Genomic DNA, 16,803 nt, shown 5'->3' with positions numbered 1-16,803 from the left:
ATCTATATAATCACATTAATTATGTGCATCTGTGCTGGAGGCCTCGGGCCCTCTCAGATCTGCTCTGTGGACTGCAGCGGCCCAAGTCAGGCAGCCATGACTGGATGGGGTTGCCATAGAAACCTCTGTGTGTGTATGTATGTGTGTGTGTGTGTGTGTGTGTGTGTGTGTGTGTGTGCATGCTGGACCCAGACATGCCCTACAGTCTGGGCCCGGCCTTGTCTCAGGGGAGCAGACCAGACATGACCCCAGTGAGAGTCTCTTTTCATTTAGGGAGGAGAGGCGACAGAGATGGACCGGGGCTCGACTCTGCTTTTAGTTGAAATGGAAAGGAAGGCAACCGCTCCATAGGGGTAGCGCAAGAAAACGTTCAGGCATAGTTATTGTGAGACAGCCAGCTGTGGAAATGAGCCTTTTTGCGCTGAATGTATTTTTTGAAGACATAAAGGTCTCCAGGCTTTTAAGTAGTCCATTCTTGTTCCTCTCGTTTGGTGGCTGCGTGGTGAGCTGCCTGACAGGGGCCAGACATGATAATGAGGGAGTGTGTGTGTTGAAAAGATGGAACAGAGGTGAATAAGACTAAATAAATGGGCACATGAAAGCTTGATAGCTACACACCGGACACCATTTTATCTGTCTTTGAAAAGCATGTACATGAAAAAAACAGAATCACATTTTTCCTCTCAAAAGAAAGATAATAAACTAAATGTCCTTTGTAGAAATAAAAAAAAAAAAAAAACAGGCCCGAGCAAACATACAAATCAAACCACTTTTATTTAAAAGGAAACACAACAAATGTCAAATGAAAATCTGTCTCTGTTCTGTTAGTGAAGCATTCAGCAAACATATAAAAACTAAATCCAAAACATCAGAATACTGACAACTTGGTTTTTCATGCTGATATTAATCCACATAACTGCATTTTAAAAAAGGAAGAAAAAAAAAAACAAAACAGCTAATTCCACAGCAGCACTTGAACTTGAAGCCCTCCACCAGCCGCTCCACTGAATCTCTGCAGAGTTCGTCATCATCTATCTGTTAAATGTCTGCAGGGTGAACCACTGAGCCTGGGTCCTGTCATAGAGACTCATCTGATCTGATTAATCACTGATAGTTACAGCTGGTCTTCCCTGCTCTGTAACTTCTCACTCAAATCCATATGTTGTACAAGAAGATGACCCCTTGTGGACAATAACCGTAAATTCATCCCGACCTGAATTCTGAATATGTTTTGCCCTTTGCAGATCAAAAGTTGAATATGCTAAACTAAAACACACAGATGTCTGTATATATACCTTCAACCTATAATCAAAACCAAATATTCCTCAATAAAAAAGTTATTTGTGGGATTTCATTAATTAAACATTCTATAAGTAATTAGACTCATTCCTTACAAAGTGTCCCATATATAAATATCAATATGCACTTACTAAATTAAGCCCTTCAAAAAAACAAAAAAAGTAATTGGTGCCATTTTATATTATTTAAATCAAATTAGTCCTGCTTTAGAGAAATACATACATCTTTGGGTGTTGCAGTATTTAATTGCAATGCATAGGGACAACATTTAAACACTTTGGTCTTTATTTGAAGTAGATTGCCATGTATTTTGTTATCAACAAATTAAAAAGAAGAAACTGTGATTATTTGTAAGAATAATATAACTAAAATTTTTGCTTATTCACAATTACAAACGAACATGGAAAGCGATTTTTTTTTTTTTTTTTTTTTTAACTTTCTAAGGAAACAATCATCCAAATTCCTGAGATCCAATGATGCCCAGATTTTTAAAGGATAGGTTCACATTTTTTCAAGTCTATACCCACATGTTCTTTGAGGCAGTTTTGGTCACTGTCATTGTTCCCCCACGTCCATATAAATATCCTGTCTTAATGTGATTCCAGAGATAAGGGACAAACTCAACAATCCTGGTTCTGGACAGTATTTGTTGCGTTACTCTGTAAAGCACTCTCTTCTGTGTGAGATATCATCTACAAATAAACATGACTTGACTTACACTGAGCAAACACAAACAGGGAACTCTGTATTCAAATAACTAAAGATACCATCTTAATCTGACTAATTCACACAACAAAGCCTGATATTATTATTTTTGTGCAGTAAAAATGAATTATGTCCCCCATTTCTTTAAACAGAATTGCCTATTAATGGATCTTTTTTTACGGACAGTATGGACAGCAGGACCAATTACAGCAACCAAAAACAATTTCAGTGCAGTGTCAGTATTGTTTTAAGACAAACTTGAAAAAATATGCTCCTCACCTTTAAGATGTCCTCGTGTCCAGGCACATTTCACTATTTCAAACAACAGGGACACAAGGTGTAAAGGTTTTACTGTGCACAGAGACTGCTCTTCACTGTAACATTTATACGAAGACAGTGGAGTGGAATTTTACAGCTATTTTCCAATTTTCACACCAAACCTAGGGTCAAACGCTGAAGGCCGCTTTGGAAGCCAAATATGTGCGTAGACACGTTTTACAGTTTTGGAGAAATTCAGTTGGTCCCGCTGTGCTGCTGTAGCTAACTTCAACAAAGTCACAGAACAAAACAAACACATTTCAAATAGCATTTTTTTTTTTTGATTCACATTATGTCCACACAGAAAACTAAAGCTAATCAAACAAAAAGCAAATGTCTGTATGCATCAATCTCCTCATGGGGTCAATCAAGTGATGCAGAGAAAAATTTGCCCAGGAGAGACCAGCTCTGTATGAGGAGACAAAGAGGGGCATTCCTCTCTGGGATGGGGACAAATCCACCCCATCTCGCTATCTTTTGTGTGTGCGTGTGTGTGTGTGTGTATGTGTGTGTGTAATAGAGCACTGGTTTTGAAGGAGGGTAGCTGATTGAATGGGAGATGGTGGTAGATTGCAGCAGCCAGCTATCTCTGCCATCCGTCACTCATCTCTAACTGCCTGAGAGGCTGCCCTCCTTCCTTTTCGTCATGCTGGTAGCCGGTTTTGGGAAACTCCTTCGTCTCATTGGCCTGCCGGGTTTCTGGTGGGGTGTGGGAGGCCGAATCAAGGTCACTCATTGGAGAGTGCTGCCTAAGGTGGTGTAGAGGAGGTGAGGTGGGTGAGGACATGTGCTCAGGAGAGCTACGCTCTGATTTGATGCTGAGGTTGAGGGAGGGCACATGTGGAGAGGTTGAGGAGCACGACTGAGAGGGGAAGGAGCACCCTCCGCTGGACACCCTGGAAACAGCAAGAAAGACAAAAGAAAAAGAAAAAGTTTGAGCAAATGTCAATTCTGCAAATATATTTAAAGTCCATCAGGTGCAACTAGATGACATTCAAATTAAAAAAAACTGTTTGTAAATTTACCAGTTTCAACAAAGATATTTCTAATCTCTGCATATGAGCAAAAATGAACAATGTGAAACCAGCAGAGGCACCAAACGCAACTCAAGAACATACATGAATGTGTGATCCAATAATTGAGATAATGAACTTAAAATCCAGTGAAACACAACTAGACACACAGCCTTCACAACTACAATATTTTATTTCATGTATATATTTTTCATTGTATTTATAATTTGTTTTATGAATACTACTACTACTACTACTACTACTAATAATAATAATAATAATTTTATTATATTGTTGTTGTTGTTGTTGTTTCATCTTAAACTATTTTTTATTGTCTTTTATGTTATTTATCTATTTATCTATTCAATTTTTATACTTTGTTTTTTTATAATTGCTTTTTTTCCCCTTTCTCCTTTTGTTGTTCTGTCTGACTGCTAATCATTTTGTTCGCATTCATGGTTGGCATCATTTTGAGTTATGTACTATACATGTAATGTGATTAGTGTTGTTTTGTGCCTGATGAGGATCTGATTGGTCAAAATGTTGCACAGCAACAGTGAATGAAACAACATTGAGCAGACCCACTTGTCTGAATGATGACTCCATATTTCATCCACACAGTGGTACCATATTACACATTAATATGCTTACCCTGGGGTTATATGAGGCCCATGGGGCTCCTGAGGCGGCTGTGCTGTTTGCCAGGGGTTCACTGATGCTCGTTGTAGACTAACAGAGTGATAAAAACCAGGCTGGCTGTACTCTGCAAAAGGAAGAAGAATATAAATCATCAGATTAAAACAAGGAGACAAAAGATGTATAGCAGCATCTTCAAATAAGAGGATATATTAGCTACACCTAAATGAAAAGTTTGAGAAATGTGTTTATTGGTTTTCTTGCTGAGAGCTAAATGAGAATATCAACACCACTGTACAATACTTTCAATATAAAGCTACTGCCATCAGCCAGTTAGCTTAGCTTAGCCTAGCATAATGAGAGGAAAGATGGTGAAACAGCTAACCTGGCTAGTTAGATATAACCTGTTCATTAGTGTGCTTTACTGGTGGCGAATAGGTGGGTTTTGTTACCTTTGGACAGAGCCAGGCTAGCTGTTCCCCCTGTCTCCAGTCTTTATGCTAAGCGAAGCTAAGATGCTGCTCAGACCAGCTTCATTTTTACCTTTCAGCCCAGGGAGTGGTGTCAACGTTTGGATCTAACTCTCAGCAAGATGATGAACAAGCCTGTCGTGTCCTTTAAAGTATCTTCTCATCTGCAAACCCACCTGAAGCTCCAGGAGAGGGAAGGCCATAGCCTCCCAAACTGTGGCCCAGCAGCCCCGCCTTGCCCATGGCTACCATAGAGCTGCCGCCGTGCAGACCCTGGTACAAGAGACCCCTCTGATGGACAAAGAGAACATAGTCAAACTGCAAATCTCATGTTTGTACCAACATCGCCGTCTCCCCATGGCAGCATATAAAACCTTTGAATGTTATATTTGTGAAAGGTGTGAATATGTGAGGAAAAACTGAAACTGCTTGACCATGTTCGCAAATCAGTTTGCATGTATTGGTACGTCCCTTCATGTCACAGGGAGCCTCAAGTTTAACAAGCACATGTACAGTATGTGTTAGATTCACTGACACCTATTTGATCACACTGGATAGTAAGAGCTATTTACAGCAGAGTTGTGGTTAGCACGTGTGGCACCCATGGCCTGATTAGCAGCGTCTCCCCGCATGTTCTCACTGCCCAGGTTCAGAGGAGGAGGGGTTTTCATGTCCAGAGTGCGATTCAGGTTGCCATGGGAGAACACAGAGTAGCCGATACCTACATAGTGAAAGACAGGAGCAGGAAGTGAAAAGAGATGTGAGCTTGTTTCACTCACAGAAGAATCATTTATTTTTCTGACACATTCCTCACCTCCCCCGGTTTGTAAGTGTGATAAAACTGAACTTCTTCTTTTGGTTTGACCACTGAATCAGTACTTGATCTTTACGATCGGCTATATACGTGCAGCTATCATTTAGAAGTTCATGTAAAGATTTGTAATTAATCTGTATTGTTGACCTGACAGAAAAAAATGGAACTGATCTTAATCCAAGAAACAGTGTCTTTTAATTGGAGTAACACTTAATACATATATAAACACCATGACTATCAATGACATCATAGCGTGCCCGAATAGTGAAAGACTGTAGAGGCGGCTGACATGACTGGCAGGTGTGATACATTCAGTACAGAAACCACAGAACTGGTTACAGCCGCTGTTACACTGGTGGAGGGCCAGTTTCACAAAACAGGCCGACTGCATGTGTGGATTAGTGCACACACACATGCACATACATGCACACACACACACACACAAACACACTTCCTGTGAGTTCACAGCCAGCTGCACAAAAAGTTGACAGTACATGTGAATTTCACAGCAAGCATTTAGCAGGAGGGCCAGAAGAGGGTTCCATGGATTTTCACGGTAAATGCTATAAATCTGTTTCAAGGCAGAAAAATACTCATTGCTCAGTATTTCAGACATGTGGTTTCAAAAGGTCATATTCTGTGAAACGTTAGCAAAAGGCTATAGCACAGAGTGTTCATTTGAGTCACATTTTTGTGTGTAAATTCATTTTGTAATGAAAGTCTTGTATTGACACAGATTCACTGAGAGGTTAAACACTGGTATTATAAAACTACATTAAACACAACAAGGAAACTTTATGACTTGGTTCAGTGCAGTTTCTGGCATTGTATTTAGTGCGCAGACCCCCACCAGGGTCAATGTGAAACAACATACACCAGACTTAAGAGAACAAAATTCAAATTCATCATAAATGATCTGAATCTGCCCCAAAATTGAATGGGTTCTTCCCTGGCCCACGCCCCATCCCTCCACCAAGTTTAGAGAAAATCGGTTCAGTTTTTTTTTTTTTTCCGCAATGCTGCTGACAAAAAAAACTGACACGGGTGAAAATATAAACTTCTTAGCAGAGGTAACAGAATGATTCTGGTATCGTGTTTCAAACGGCCGGCCAAGTGAAGCTCACCTGAGTGTGGAGACATGAATGCAGTGTGTGCATGTGGTGCAGCAGGGCTGGCAGAGCTGGGTCTGGAGCCAATAGATTTAAAGACCGGGGGTCTGTGGGATGCCATGCCGGATCCAGTGGAGTTGGGGAAGCCGTTTTCACAGCCTGCAGACACCAGGAACTGGGCTTCTGGTGAGAGCAGTGATGGACCCTGAAGTAAAATATACACATATAATAGCAGCATAAGAGTTCAAGTCTAAAACTTGTCAGTAAGTCAGGAAAAATGCACATTTAGGGGGTAAAATTATGCTTGGTCTTGTGTATTTTTGAGTCAGAATCACCATTATAACTTTGACAGTATCACAAGAAACTGCTGTTTCACTTCATTAAAACCTATTAAAATCCTTTCCTTCAGTTTAGCTCAGGTCATTTCAGTGGTCTTGGGGGTTTGTGTGCTCATGCTTGTGTATATGTGGTGAATGCGCAACAGCAGAAGCGTGTGTGAACCAACATAGAAGCGCTGGCGGGCCACAGAGAGATCCATGCCGTCGTTGAGAGGATATTTGTCTGCGGCCACCTGCATGCTCTCCTCACTGTCGAGCTCTGAGCTGTCGAGCCCCAGGCCTTTCCGACGCAGGGTCTGATGCAGAACAGAAAGCGCACATGGAAAATTACTTACCGTGATAACACAGAGATAAAGAAAAGCAAGAGTGAGATATGAGGGTTTTATTCCAAAATATAAGACTATATATCTCAACTTTTGTAAGAGTTGCCACCTGAAATTCACATGCGGGAAAAATAACAATTTTTTGAATTACATTAACGCTTAAGTTCAGTAAATCCTGCTTCACTGTCATGCCCTTGAATAGCAGCTGGGACAGTACCTCCAGTATGTCTGTGTTGGTGCGACTCTCGTGTGGCTCGCTGTACTCTGTGTATTTGAGCAGCACTTTGTCCATGTCTGTGCTGGCGTACTGGAACAGACGGTTGGTGCTGTTGAAGATGATGAGAGCGATCTCACAGTCACACAGCACGCTCAGCTCATACGCCTTCTTCATCAGGCCAAACTTGCGCTTGGTGAAGGTCACCTGCGGCACGAACGAGCACACGGAGGCTTGAGTCTTACCTTTAATTCCAGGCTATTACTGCTAAAGTCTTAAACCTGAAGTCAAACATATAAAAAGCTGAGATATGAAGTTGCTTGAATATTTCTTTTGTCATGCTGCTGCATGAATGAATGATCGGAATAAATCAAATTGGAGCCAAATCGTGTTGCAGCAATATTTACAAAAGAAAAAAATAATCTTTACCAAACTTGGATCTGTTCAACTGCACAACTATACAAATGTTTTGTGCTACCAGATTAATGATTACAGCTGTTTTAAAAAAAATGCTGCTTAGGGTAACATTGAAAAAAAATTGTTTATTTTTATGGGGAAAAGCAGAACACAGAAGTCCCAACAGATCAAATATCCACAGTGTTGACACTCAAGATATTTATACAGCATGAAATCTCAAGTTTGACCCAAAAGGCTTTGCAATCTGTGCAGCCAACAACACTGTCTACCTTCAGACCCTGGTTCTGATAAGGAAAAACTCAACAAACAAAACACAAAAAAACCCACATCTTATCACCAAAAAAGATTAAGTCAAAAAGATCAGATACGAGGAACAAATTGTATTTGCAAGCACTCTGAACACTGTTTAATCTTTACGTTTTTCTTGCGGTCTACACTGATTCAGATTGGGCCACTGTTTCACTTGTGTCCTTTTGGCAAAAGAAAACCCTAACTTTCATAAAGTAAGTCTCGCGGTCACCCAATGTTGCACTAACATCCGTCTGACTCCAACTTGGCCCTCAATACGCAACTGAGCTACAATTATTATAAAATGTAACTTTGCTGTCACGCGTCATTCCACATACAATGATGTGACGCTTCCTCCACGATCTTGCAGTACGAAGATATTCCTACACACGTTAGCTGCAGGAGCTATATCTCACAATGCTACACAATGCAGGCAGGATCCTCTGTGTATTTACTCCCAAATCAGTACAGCAGTTGCCTTGTGTGTTGTGTGTCCATTTCTTTGCTGGACTCTCAGCCATGACTGCAGTATCTGTGTACTCTTTCTACTGCACGCACTAGTCATTTGCACAGAACATACAGTATTATGGTGTTTGTAAGTCAGTACGCATAGTATGTCACTGCTACTATTACTATTTAAACTTGACATCAATAGAATGTCAGACAGGGGTGGCCTGATACATGAGTGGTTAGGGCGCGTACCACATGAGCGTGCATGCTCTTAGCGGGCGAGTCTCTGGTTTGACTCCCAACCGGCACGATTCTTTCCTGCATGTCATTCTCTCCCTCTGCCTAAACCTTTCCTGTCACCTATTCAGTTTACAGTGATACAGAGGAGACAACAGCAGCAAATCCTCATGTAAAAAGAAAAAACAACGACAACAACAAAAAAAAAAAACCCATCAAAACAGTTGCTGCATTGTTGTTGTCTGTTGTTGATCAACTGATTAATTAATCGTGAATTAATCTGAATGAGTTATCATTATACAAATATCACTTGTACACTACTTACATGTACACTATGCAAAAGGATTCTGGTTTAAATTCTAACATAATGAAATGTAAAAGAAATACTGCATGTACGCCCACCTGTCTATTCCTCTGGTCCAGAATACGAGAAATTTGTATTTTCTTTCTTCCCATTTTCTTCTGCCGTCTGTAACTCTGACACCTGTAACAGAAAACAGATGAATGTTATAGTAGCAATATACACTAACATTGATCCATTCTCTAGTTCAATGAAAATAAAGGCTGGGTGAAAAATGTGTCATAAATATTCGGTTAATTATTGTGTACCGTATGAGCATGGGTCCACATTTTACAGTAACAGCGGTAATCTTCAGTAATACTTCTCTTCAAGTTCATATAATTCTGGTGGGAAAATGTCATCCATTTGGTTTAAGTGACTCAATACCCTTCCCCCTTGGTTAGGGTAGGGTGTTTATTTTTACCACCATGAGGCGATGCAGTCTAAAGTTAGAGCAGCCCTTGCCGGGCCAGCAGTCCACACAGTCTGACACCCCCACAGTCTGGGTTACCCCCGGGCCAGCGGCACAGTGCTCGGCTGCACCGTGTAGCCCCGAGAGACAGGGTTAAAAATACAGTAGATAGCTCCTTTTAAAGGTTCAGCAGGCAACAAGCTGAAACCAAACAGTCGAAGGAAAACGGTGTGTTTTTGAAAGATGGCTGATGCTAAAAGCCACCCACTCCTCTCTCATGAACAGCCAGGTCAGAAAAAAGCAGGGTCTGGAGGGGCAGAGGGCAAAGACATGGATAGATTGTGGTTAGCCTGAGAATGTCCATTACTGATACTCACACCCAGTGTTTATCTGTTTTTCTTGGTCTAGAAAACCCTGGCTCCTGTCTCTGCCCCTGTAGGACCATATACAGCTGGACCCCAAAGAGCAATGTGAAATCAGAGGGTTTTTCATTCACTCTTTGCACCATGGGAGTCAGCCACGAAGTGACTCTGCTGTAACACCACACAGCACTAAATCAAATGCATATAGAAATTTGCACTGTGTACAAGTTATCTCCATTTTACACTCACTATCAGTCAAACGGCCACTACTGGTCTGACTCCTCTGACCTGACCATACAGTACTTCTCCAAAGCCCAAAGGAGTTTTCACTGGTTTTTCCCCTTAATACTAGACATGTATTGGACTCCTCTATATTTAGTTCCCTGTCCCTTCTGATGGTGCCTGAGCGGATATGGCGCCCGTGTTCCCACGACCCCTAAAGTGCCCGCTGCCTCTCAATGTAAGCTTGGCACACAGGCATCTGGGGCATTTCTGGAGGAATCCACCTCTTTGCCCTCATTATTACCTTATAAAGTCCTGTGATATCCACTGTGCTGAATATGCTGCAGAGACAAGACACACCTCATCACTGACAGCTGCAGACAAACTCATCATCGCCGCTGCCTCTGCGTTAAAGCAGAGTAGACTGCAGACAAAATGCTCCTGCTCATAAGTGGAGGTCCACATAAACCAGCATTAGTCTGTCTATTGAACAATTCGTCCACCTCACAGATCTGAGGCAACAGCAGGTCAAGCTGCTCAGTTTTTTTTTTTTTTTGTTTTTTGTTGTTTGTTTTATTTGTGAGACAATTTTACCTCATATCAAAGCATGATAATGGTGACAAGAGAGGGAAGTGGGACATATGTTCTAAACAGGGCAGAGAGATCTTTATCTCAGAAAGTTCCTCTCCTCTCAGATATAACCAAACGACGACTATCACCGCCACAGACAGCTCTGTTAGAACACATGACTAGCTAGATAAATATAGCTTCACCTCCAGCCAAACAGTGTAGACTTAGCTATAGAACTCTATGTGGTTTGGTAGGTTTGTCGAAGGCCTAAAGGCCGAGACAGGCAGGAAAAGCCTCGCTGTGCCTCACACATAAGCTAATTCTGGATGTTTTCCCGCACAACAACTGCCACTTGAGGTCTGTGAATGCACCACAACTAGAACTATCCATCGCCTGCCAACCTTCATCTCTAGGCTCAACTCCCGAACCGCTGAGGAAAGGTGGACATTAAAAGAGAGAGCTGATCTTTTTAACCTCTGAATGCCATCAACTAGTCCCAGAAGTCCTATGACAAGATATGAATGCAAAACAGACTTACTGTGTGTACTGTAATAGTGCGATAATTGCACATGCACACTTGCCCTTGAGTCTTGTAGCTTCTATGGGGAAAGACACCTTTGTCAGACACCTTCCCAGAGGCCAGACAGTGGAAAAAACTGAGCACAGACATAGCAGGCGCCAGCAGCCCTGCTCTCTGACATTCCCTAGGAGCGTCTGTCTAATCAGCGACAAACAATTTTAATAGGTTTGATCAGTTGTTGTGATGACACTCATGAATATCTTGCACTAGATGTTTTTCTCACTGCAGTGAACTCTATGCATGAATGAGAAGGGAAAAAAGTAGGCCATTTGTTGAGTATTGGGGGTTCTGCTTCAATGATTTTCTTTCCATGAGTCATTCAGAGCATGGTGGCTTGTAAATGTTTCAAAAACATGGTAAACACGTGTATGCATATTAGCCAAAGAAGCAAATGGCTTGTTCTGTGGTGGCTAATCGTTTTTTCTGCATCACTCAGGTCCGTATTTGCAGCGTTGGCTTTTAAATGTGTTGAAACATGATGGCAAAATTATCAAAGGCTGTGGTTGGTGTTATCAGTTTCCCCAAGTGGGGAAATATAAAATACTCTCTCTAAAGCATGCCTCTGCTCCACTGCCATACTTCTGTGATATATTATTTTTCATATTTTCCATTCAGTCATGGGTCGATTATACAATAAAAATCAATCACAAGAGAAGCTGTACCTACCATGACTACTGCATTGCACTGCTACACTGAACACTATCTGCAGCAGCAGTGCTGTGGCAGTGTGTGTCACACCTAACCAGTCTGTTGCACAGCCTTGTGATCAAAGTTTTAGTCATTGCAGTCACATAAGTCCTATGTTAAGAGGGCAAAATGTGAAACCAGACCAAAACTGTCTCTAAAAATAGACATTTGCATGAAGCAATACATAAATCCTCCTAAACCCTAGTGGAGAGGGTGATAGTAATTTTTGAAATGTCAAGTCAAGAATAAATGTGTGTTCAGAAGAGGAAACCCTGAGTGTAACTGTTGATTTCTTAGTGATATTCGTCACACTTTTCAGCCCGTACACAGCTTGCATCATAACTTAAAGGATGTCATCTTTACGCTGATGGTTAGTGGTAGTGGCTCTACCTACTCTCGAGGGCAAATGAATGCCTGTGTGAGTGGCACATCTTCAGGGTCAGACAGTTCATGTGCTCACCGGGCCTTCGCAGAGTAATGGTGAGGAAATATTTGTCTAATTTTAACAGGAGATAATTGAATTGCCTTGATATTTTTGATAGAGCCAGAATAGCAATAGTACATGCAGGCACGAACATTTGATCTTTCCATGAAGAGAGAAAAAAAAAAAGCTTTTCTTGACTCTATAAAGTTGTTTAAGGTCCAACGGACTCTACAAAGGTATGAGGCTGAGAGACGCCTCTATGACAGCTGATGGAGGGAAACTTGTTTGAGCCTTTTGAGTGAAAAAAAAAAAAAAAGCAGCAATTTAATTAGCTGCAAAAAGTATCATCTCCTGTCAATGATCTCATATAGCAAAAAAACATTTTGGATGAGACTGAGCCGTCAAATGATTGAAGGGGCTATCTATCTATCTATCTATCTATCTATCTATCTATCTATCTATCTATCTATCTATCTAGTGAGGCTATAAAACGCAGAGGGAGAGTTATAGTTATGCTACTACTTACTGACAAAGAATAAATGTGGAACAAACTGAGCTGAGATGCTGGTTAAAGCCGAGCAGCGAGCTAAAAATAAAAACTGTAAAAATACATAGCTCAAAAAAAAAAAAAATGTTTGCGGATAATTAGGCCTAATAAATTGCTGACGTCATTCGAAATAGACTGTTTAAGAATAGCCCGTCTGTCCCCGAGTTGCCAAGCATCCTTGTCTAATATAGCCTCATCTATAGGCTGCTCTCAATAACACAGCAACAGGTAGTTGACTCACAGCTGTCATGAATTCTGCCGCACAGGAAACCTCAGGAAACTTGGCTCATTTGCCTTAAAAACCGAGATATATATATATATATATATATATATATATATATATATATAAAAACCATATGCTTAAAAAGAAAACAGAACATCTGAGCTCACCTGTTCCTCGATCTCCTTTCCTCTGTTTACTTCTGAGTGTGTGCCGCTCGATCGAGACCGGTCAAACGGGGAAAGTTGAAAATAAAAGAAAAAAAAAGACAGAGGACAGATGCGAGCAGAGGGAGCCCCGACGTGCGCCCCGGTCCTGTGCTGATGTGGAGATATTCACCTGATGCAGTGGCAGCGGATGGTTCAGGAGCGCAGCTTTCCAACAGCTGGCTGCTGCAGCCCGCCTCCCCCCGTCGCCGCAGCCCGCCTCCCCGGCCGCGCCATTGGACGCGCTCCTCCGCCTGCAGTCCTACAGCGCCAGTCACTCCAGGCTTTCAGCAAGTTCACAGCAGAGCTCAGGCTGGCTGTGTTTGTTTTTTTTTTTGTAACGCTTGTGGCTACTAAAAAGACTATTACAGCGCAGGCACCAATCTTTGATGCAGCCTGCTTTTTTGATTTTGTGTAGGCTTGTATTTTAATAGGCATCTGGGGGGTGGGGGGGTGACAGTGGGAGGGGGAAAGTGCAGTTTTATGATAATTTACATATTGCAAAACAAGAAAAATCAATAAAAAAATAACCCCTGCTTTCTCTCTATAACTGGTGAAGGAAAACTACACAAAACAACATCTAAACCACGACATCACATGACATGAAAACATGTAGTAAACATGTACAGAAACGGCCTCATCACCACTTCTCAGTCGGGCATCATTGTGCCCTAATGATGGGCTGGGCCGACACACTTTAATGTCAATACATTCATCCTAAGTTTTGACTTGGAGGATGGAGTTTCTTTCCAATAAGTCACTTGCTGTGAGAGTTTATTTTTCCTTAAGTGATGAGTGTAGAGCAGTGATGCTCGGGGTTTTCTGCTTATGACCTTATATTGTCTACATGTGGGCCTCGCCACAGGCTTCATGAGATGGGAGGGTGATTTCCCCTCCTGATGAGGTTAAGCTGTGCAGAATTAAGAGGTAAGAAAGGAAAGGTAAAATAAAATGCAGAAAACTATGCAATTTTGTGTTTGTTTGCTTGTTTGGGGTTTCAGATTAATGTCAGAACCTCTGGGGTTGCCCTAAAGACACATGCACTGTGTTAATTACGTACCATTAGTTACAGGGATGGGACATGATTTAATTGCATTTTACAGTGCTGTTAAATTTTTTTTTTTTTAATTATTATCTCAAAATCCCCCGTTAACTCAGGGTCTAATGAAGCTGCACAACATTACAGATGAAAAATTAAGGTTTCTCAATTCTCTCTAAACCTTAATTTTAGTTTTTGTGCACATCAGGGGCTTTTAAATGAAAGGTCGTTGGATCAAAAATGTCATTTTTTAATCATTTCATTGATATGGCTGCACAGCCTGACTGTCTGCTGGTTGAAGAGCCCTTCCTTCAGCCATAAGACACAGGTCTAAGCTCCATACTGGCAGGAATTCACTGTGCTGAAGTATCCTTTGGCAATTCACTGAATCTCTACAGGTTAATTAAGTGCCATGGATCTATAAGTTCAGTCCCTCAGTATTATCAGTGTATACGTCACAGTTGCCTATCCACATTATGGCTGACATCACATAAAATTCAATCCAGCTTAAACTGAAGAGCGAATTGAAACTATAACTGTAATTTTGTCCACAGCTGTACAGACAGGCCAAATGGGTTGAACAAAAATAACACAATGCGTAAAATAGGTCATGGTGCAGTACAGCAACAAGTTAAAAAAAATTTAAATAGTTTGATCTGTAACGCCCTGATATTCTCAACAAACATTTAACATACGCTTCACAAAGGACGCATTTGTGGCGAGGCCATCAGACTGGATCTAAAACTACTACACTTCACCCTGTGTACTTCTAAGATAAAATGATGAAAGGGGTGTGAGAGGAAAAGGGAAAAAATGGTAAATAAAATGATCAAAAGCAAAGCTAAGACACTAATGGAAAGCAGTCATGCTGTCAGCTTAAAAGATATATTTAGAGGCAATAACTGAATGAGCTGCATTATTGACTATTTTGGGATGTGACACAATGTGGGCTTCTCCTAAAAATAATATAGCAACAATTTATTAGCAAAGATCATCTGTGGAAGTGTGGAGAACAACTCCATTTCTCTCTCTGTCTCACGCACACACACTGGCAAACATATCAACACACAGACACACAACCAGAGACCTCCTTACACACAAACACCGTTTGACATCCCAAGAGGTAACTCAAACTGTGCATCTGATGCAATAGTTAGTAACATCCCTACAGACTGCCACAGCCTTTACCTCCAGGATTCATCTGCATGGGCCACATCAAGCCGACAGAGAATAGTACAAACCCCCCCAGCTGTAAGTACAGGCAGCTAATCACCTGTAGCTAAGGGGAACTTCTATCTTTCCTCAGCGTGGTGTGTATGCAAGAGCGTTCTTGTAAATTTAGTCTAAACACTGTGAGAGGTCCGTCAATCGGGAGACTTAAGGCTGAATCACAACCATGGTAATTAAATATAGCGTATAAATACATAAGGCAAAAACCATGAAGCAGAAACTATAGACAGATTACGGTGCCTTTGAGAACTTTCCGTATCAAGTCCATTTTTTTTTTTTTCATTTTCCTGAAACCTCTCACTTCTGCTTTCGACAAGATCAGCCACGACCCTTTTAGAGCATGTGGTGAGGCTGTTGAATTCAGAAATAACCTTCATGGTCAGTGTACATGTGTGAGAGCAATTGTTCACATTGTGTTCTTTTATAGCTGCATTCTTATCTGCTTCTCAGCAGAACATGGGTTACACCTTTATCCCCTCACCAACCCCCAACCTCCAACAGAACAATAAGGCCTCTGTAGTACATGTCACAGACCTTAAGTAAGTCAGGGTGTTTGTGGTCCAGCAGTGGTAGCCTATATATTAACTATATCTGCAGTGAATAGCAAATATCAATGCCATTAAATCAATACTGGATGAATGAGTTATTTTATCACACAGTTGCAATGTGCACATACAAGTAAAAATATAGGTGTTAGTTTATGTGATAAGTAACATAAGTGGATGCAATGAATCAAAGTGCATCCCTTGTAAGCAGGGTATGTTCCCATGGCGACTAGGGTGTTGTTAATTGGATTGTGAGGAGCTGGAGCAAGAATAAAAGGGGTGTTCAGCAATGACCTGGGGTTAGCTAAGATGGTTGCTGCTGCTGCTGCTGCTGCTGCTGCTGTGAGTCCTCTAAAGTTTGAGATGATCCAGGCTACACCTGCCGCGGTCTAAACTCTGCACTGGAACAGTTATTGACATTTTTGGACCAAGGGTCACATCTGATCTTAGCTATGTAGGCTGTGTTTTTATTTTATTTTATGGAGTGTATCCCAGATTATATGCTATCACTCAGACAATCCCACAGGCTGTTGAAAAGAGCTATAATAATCCTTTAATCACTTTATGAGGATACCAGTCTACTTCACACAGAAGAAGTAGGCTTATCTGAAAGAAGACTGCAGAGTCATCACAGGAGGACAGAAAAATGACAAATCGTAAAAATGACAAATTTATATTGTGGATATTTCAGGTTTCATTTTTTAAATGGTAAAAACTATAATAGCTACAGCTTTTAATTAACTATATTTTTGTGTAACTTTCACATTCAAAAAAAAAAAAAAAAAGCA

At 41.1% G+C, this 16,803-nt stretch overlaps 1 protein-coding gene across 1 annotated transcript; it reads right to left on the bottom strand.

Annotated features, from left to right (window-relative positions):
- Nucleotides 1-1,710: 1,710 nt before the first annotated feature.
- mef2b (myocyte enhancer factor 2b) lies at nt 1,711-13,344 on the bottom strand. The gene is made up of 9 exons (XM_071487462.1): nt 13,166-13,344; nt 9,034-9,115; nt 7,243-7,446; nt 6,870-6,998; nt 6,380-6,569; nt 5,014-5,162; nt 4,618-4,732; nt 3,987-4,098; nt 1,711-3,218 (listed from the first exon to the last, which is right to left on the bottom strand). Exons 2-9 carry the CDS (start codon nt 9,085-9,087, stop codon nt 2,906-2,908), a joined length of 1,266 nt encoding a protein of 421 aa, XP_071343563.1. The 5' UTR covers nt 9,088-9,115; nt 13,166-13,344; the 3' UTR covers nt 1,711-2,905.
- Between the last annotated feature and the right edge of the window lie 3,459 nt (nt 13,345-16,803).

Source organism: Trachinotus anak, unplaced genomic scaffold (genome assembly GCF_046630095.1).
Source record: "Trachinotus anak isolate AG129_WGS33_773 ecotype Australia unplaced genomic scaffold, CSIRO_AGI_Tana_v1 ptg000010l, whole genome shotgun sequence".
NCBI lineage: Eukaryota > Metazoa > Chordata > Actinopteri > Carangiformes > Carangidae > Trachinotus > Trachinotus anak.
This window is presented reverse-complemented; position numbering and strand designations above follow the sequence as displayed.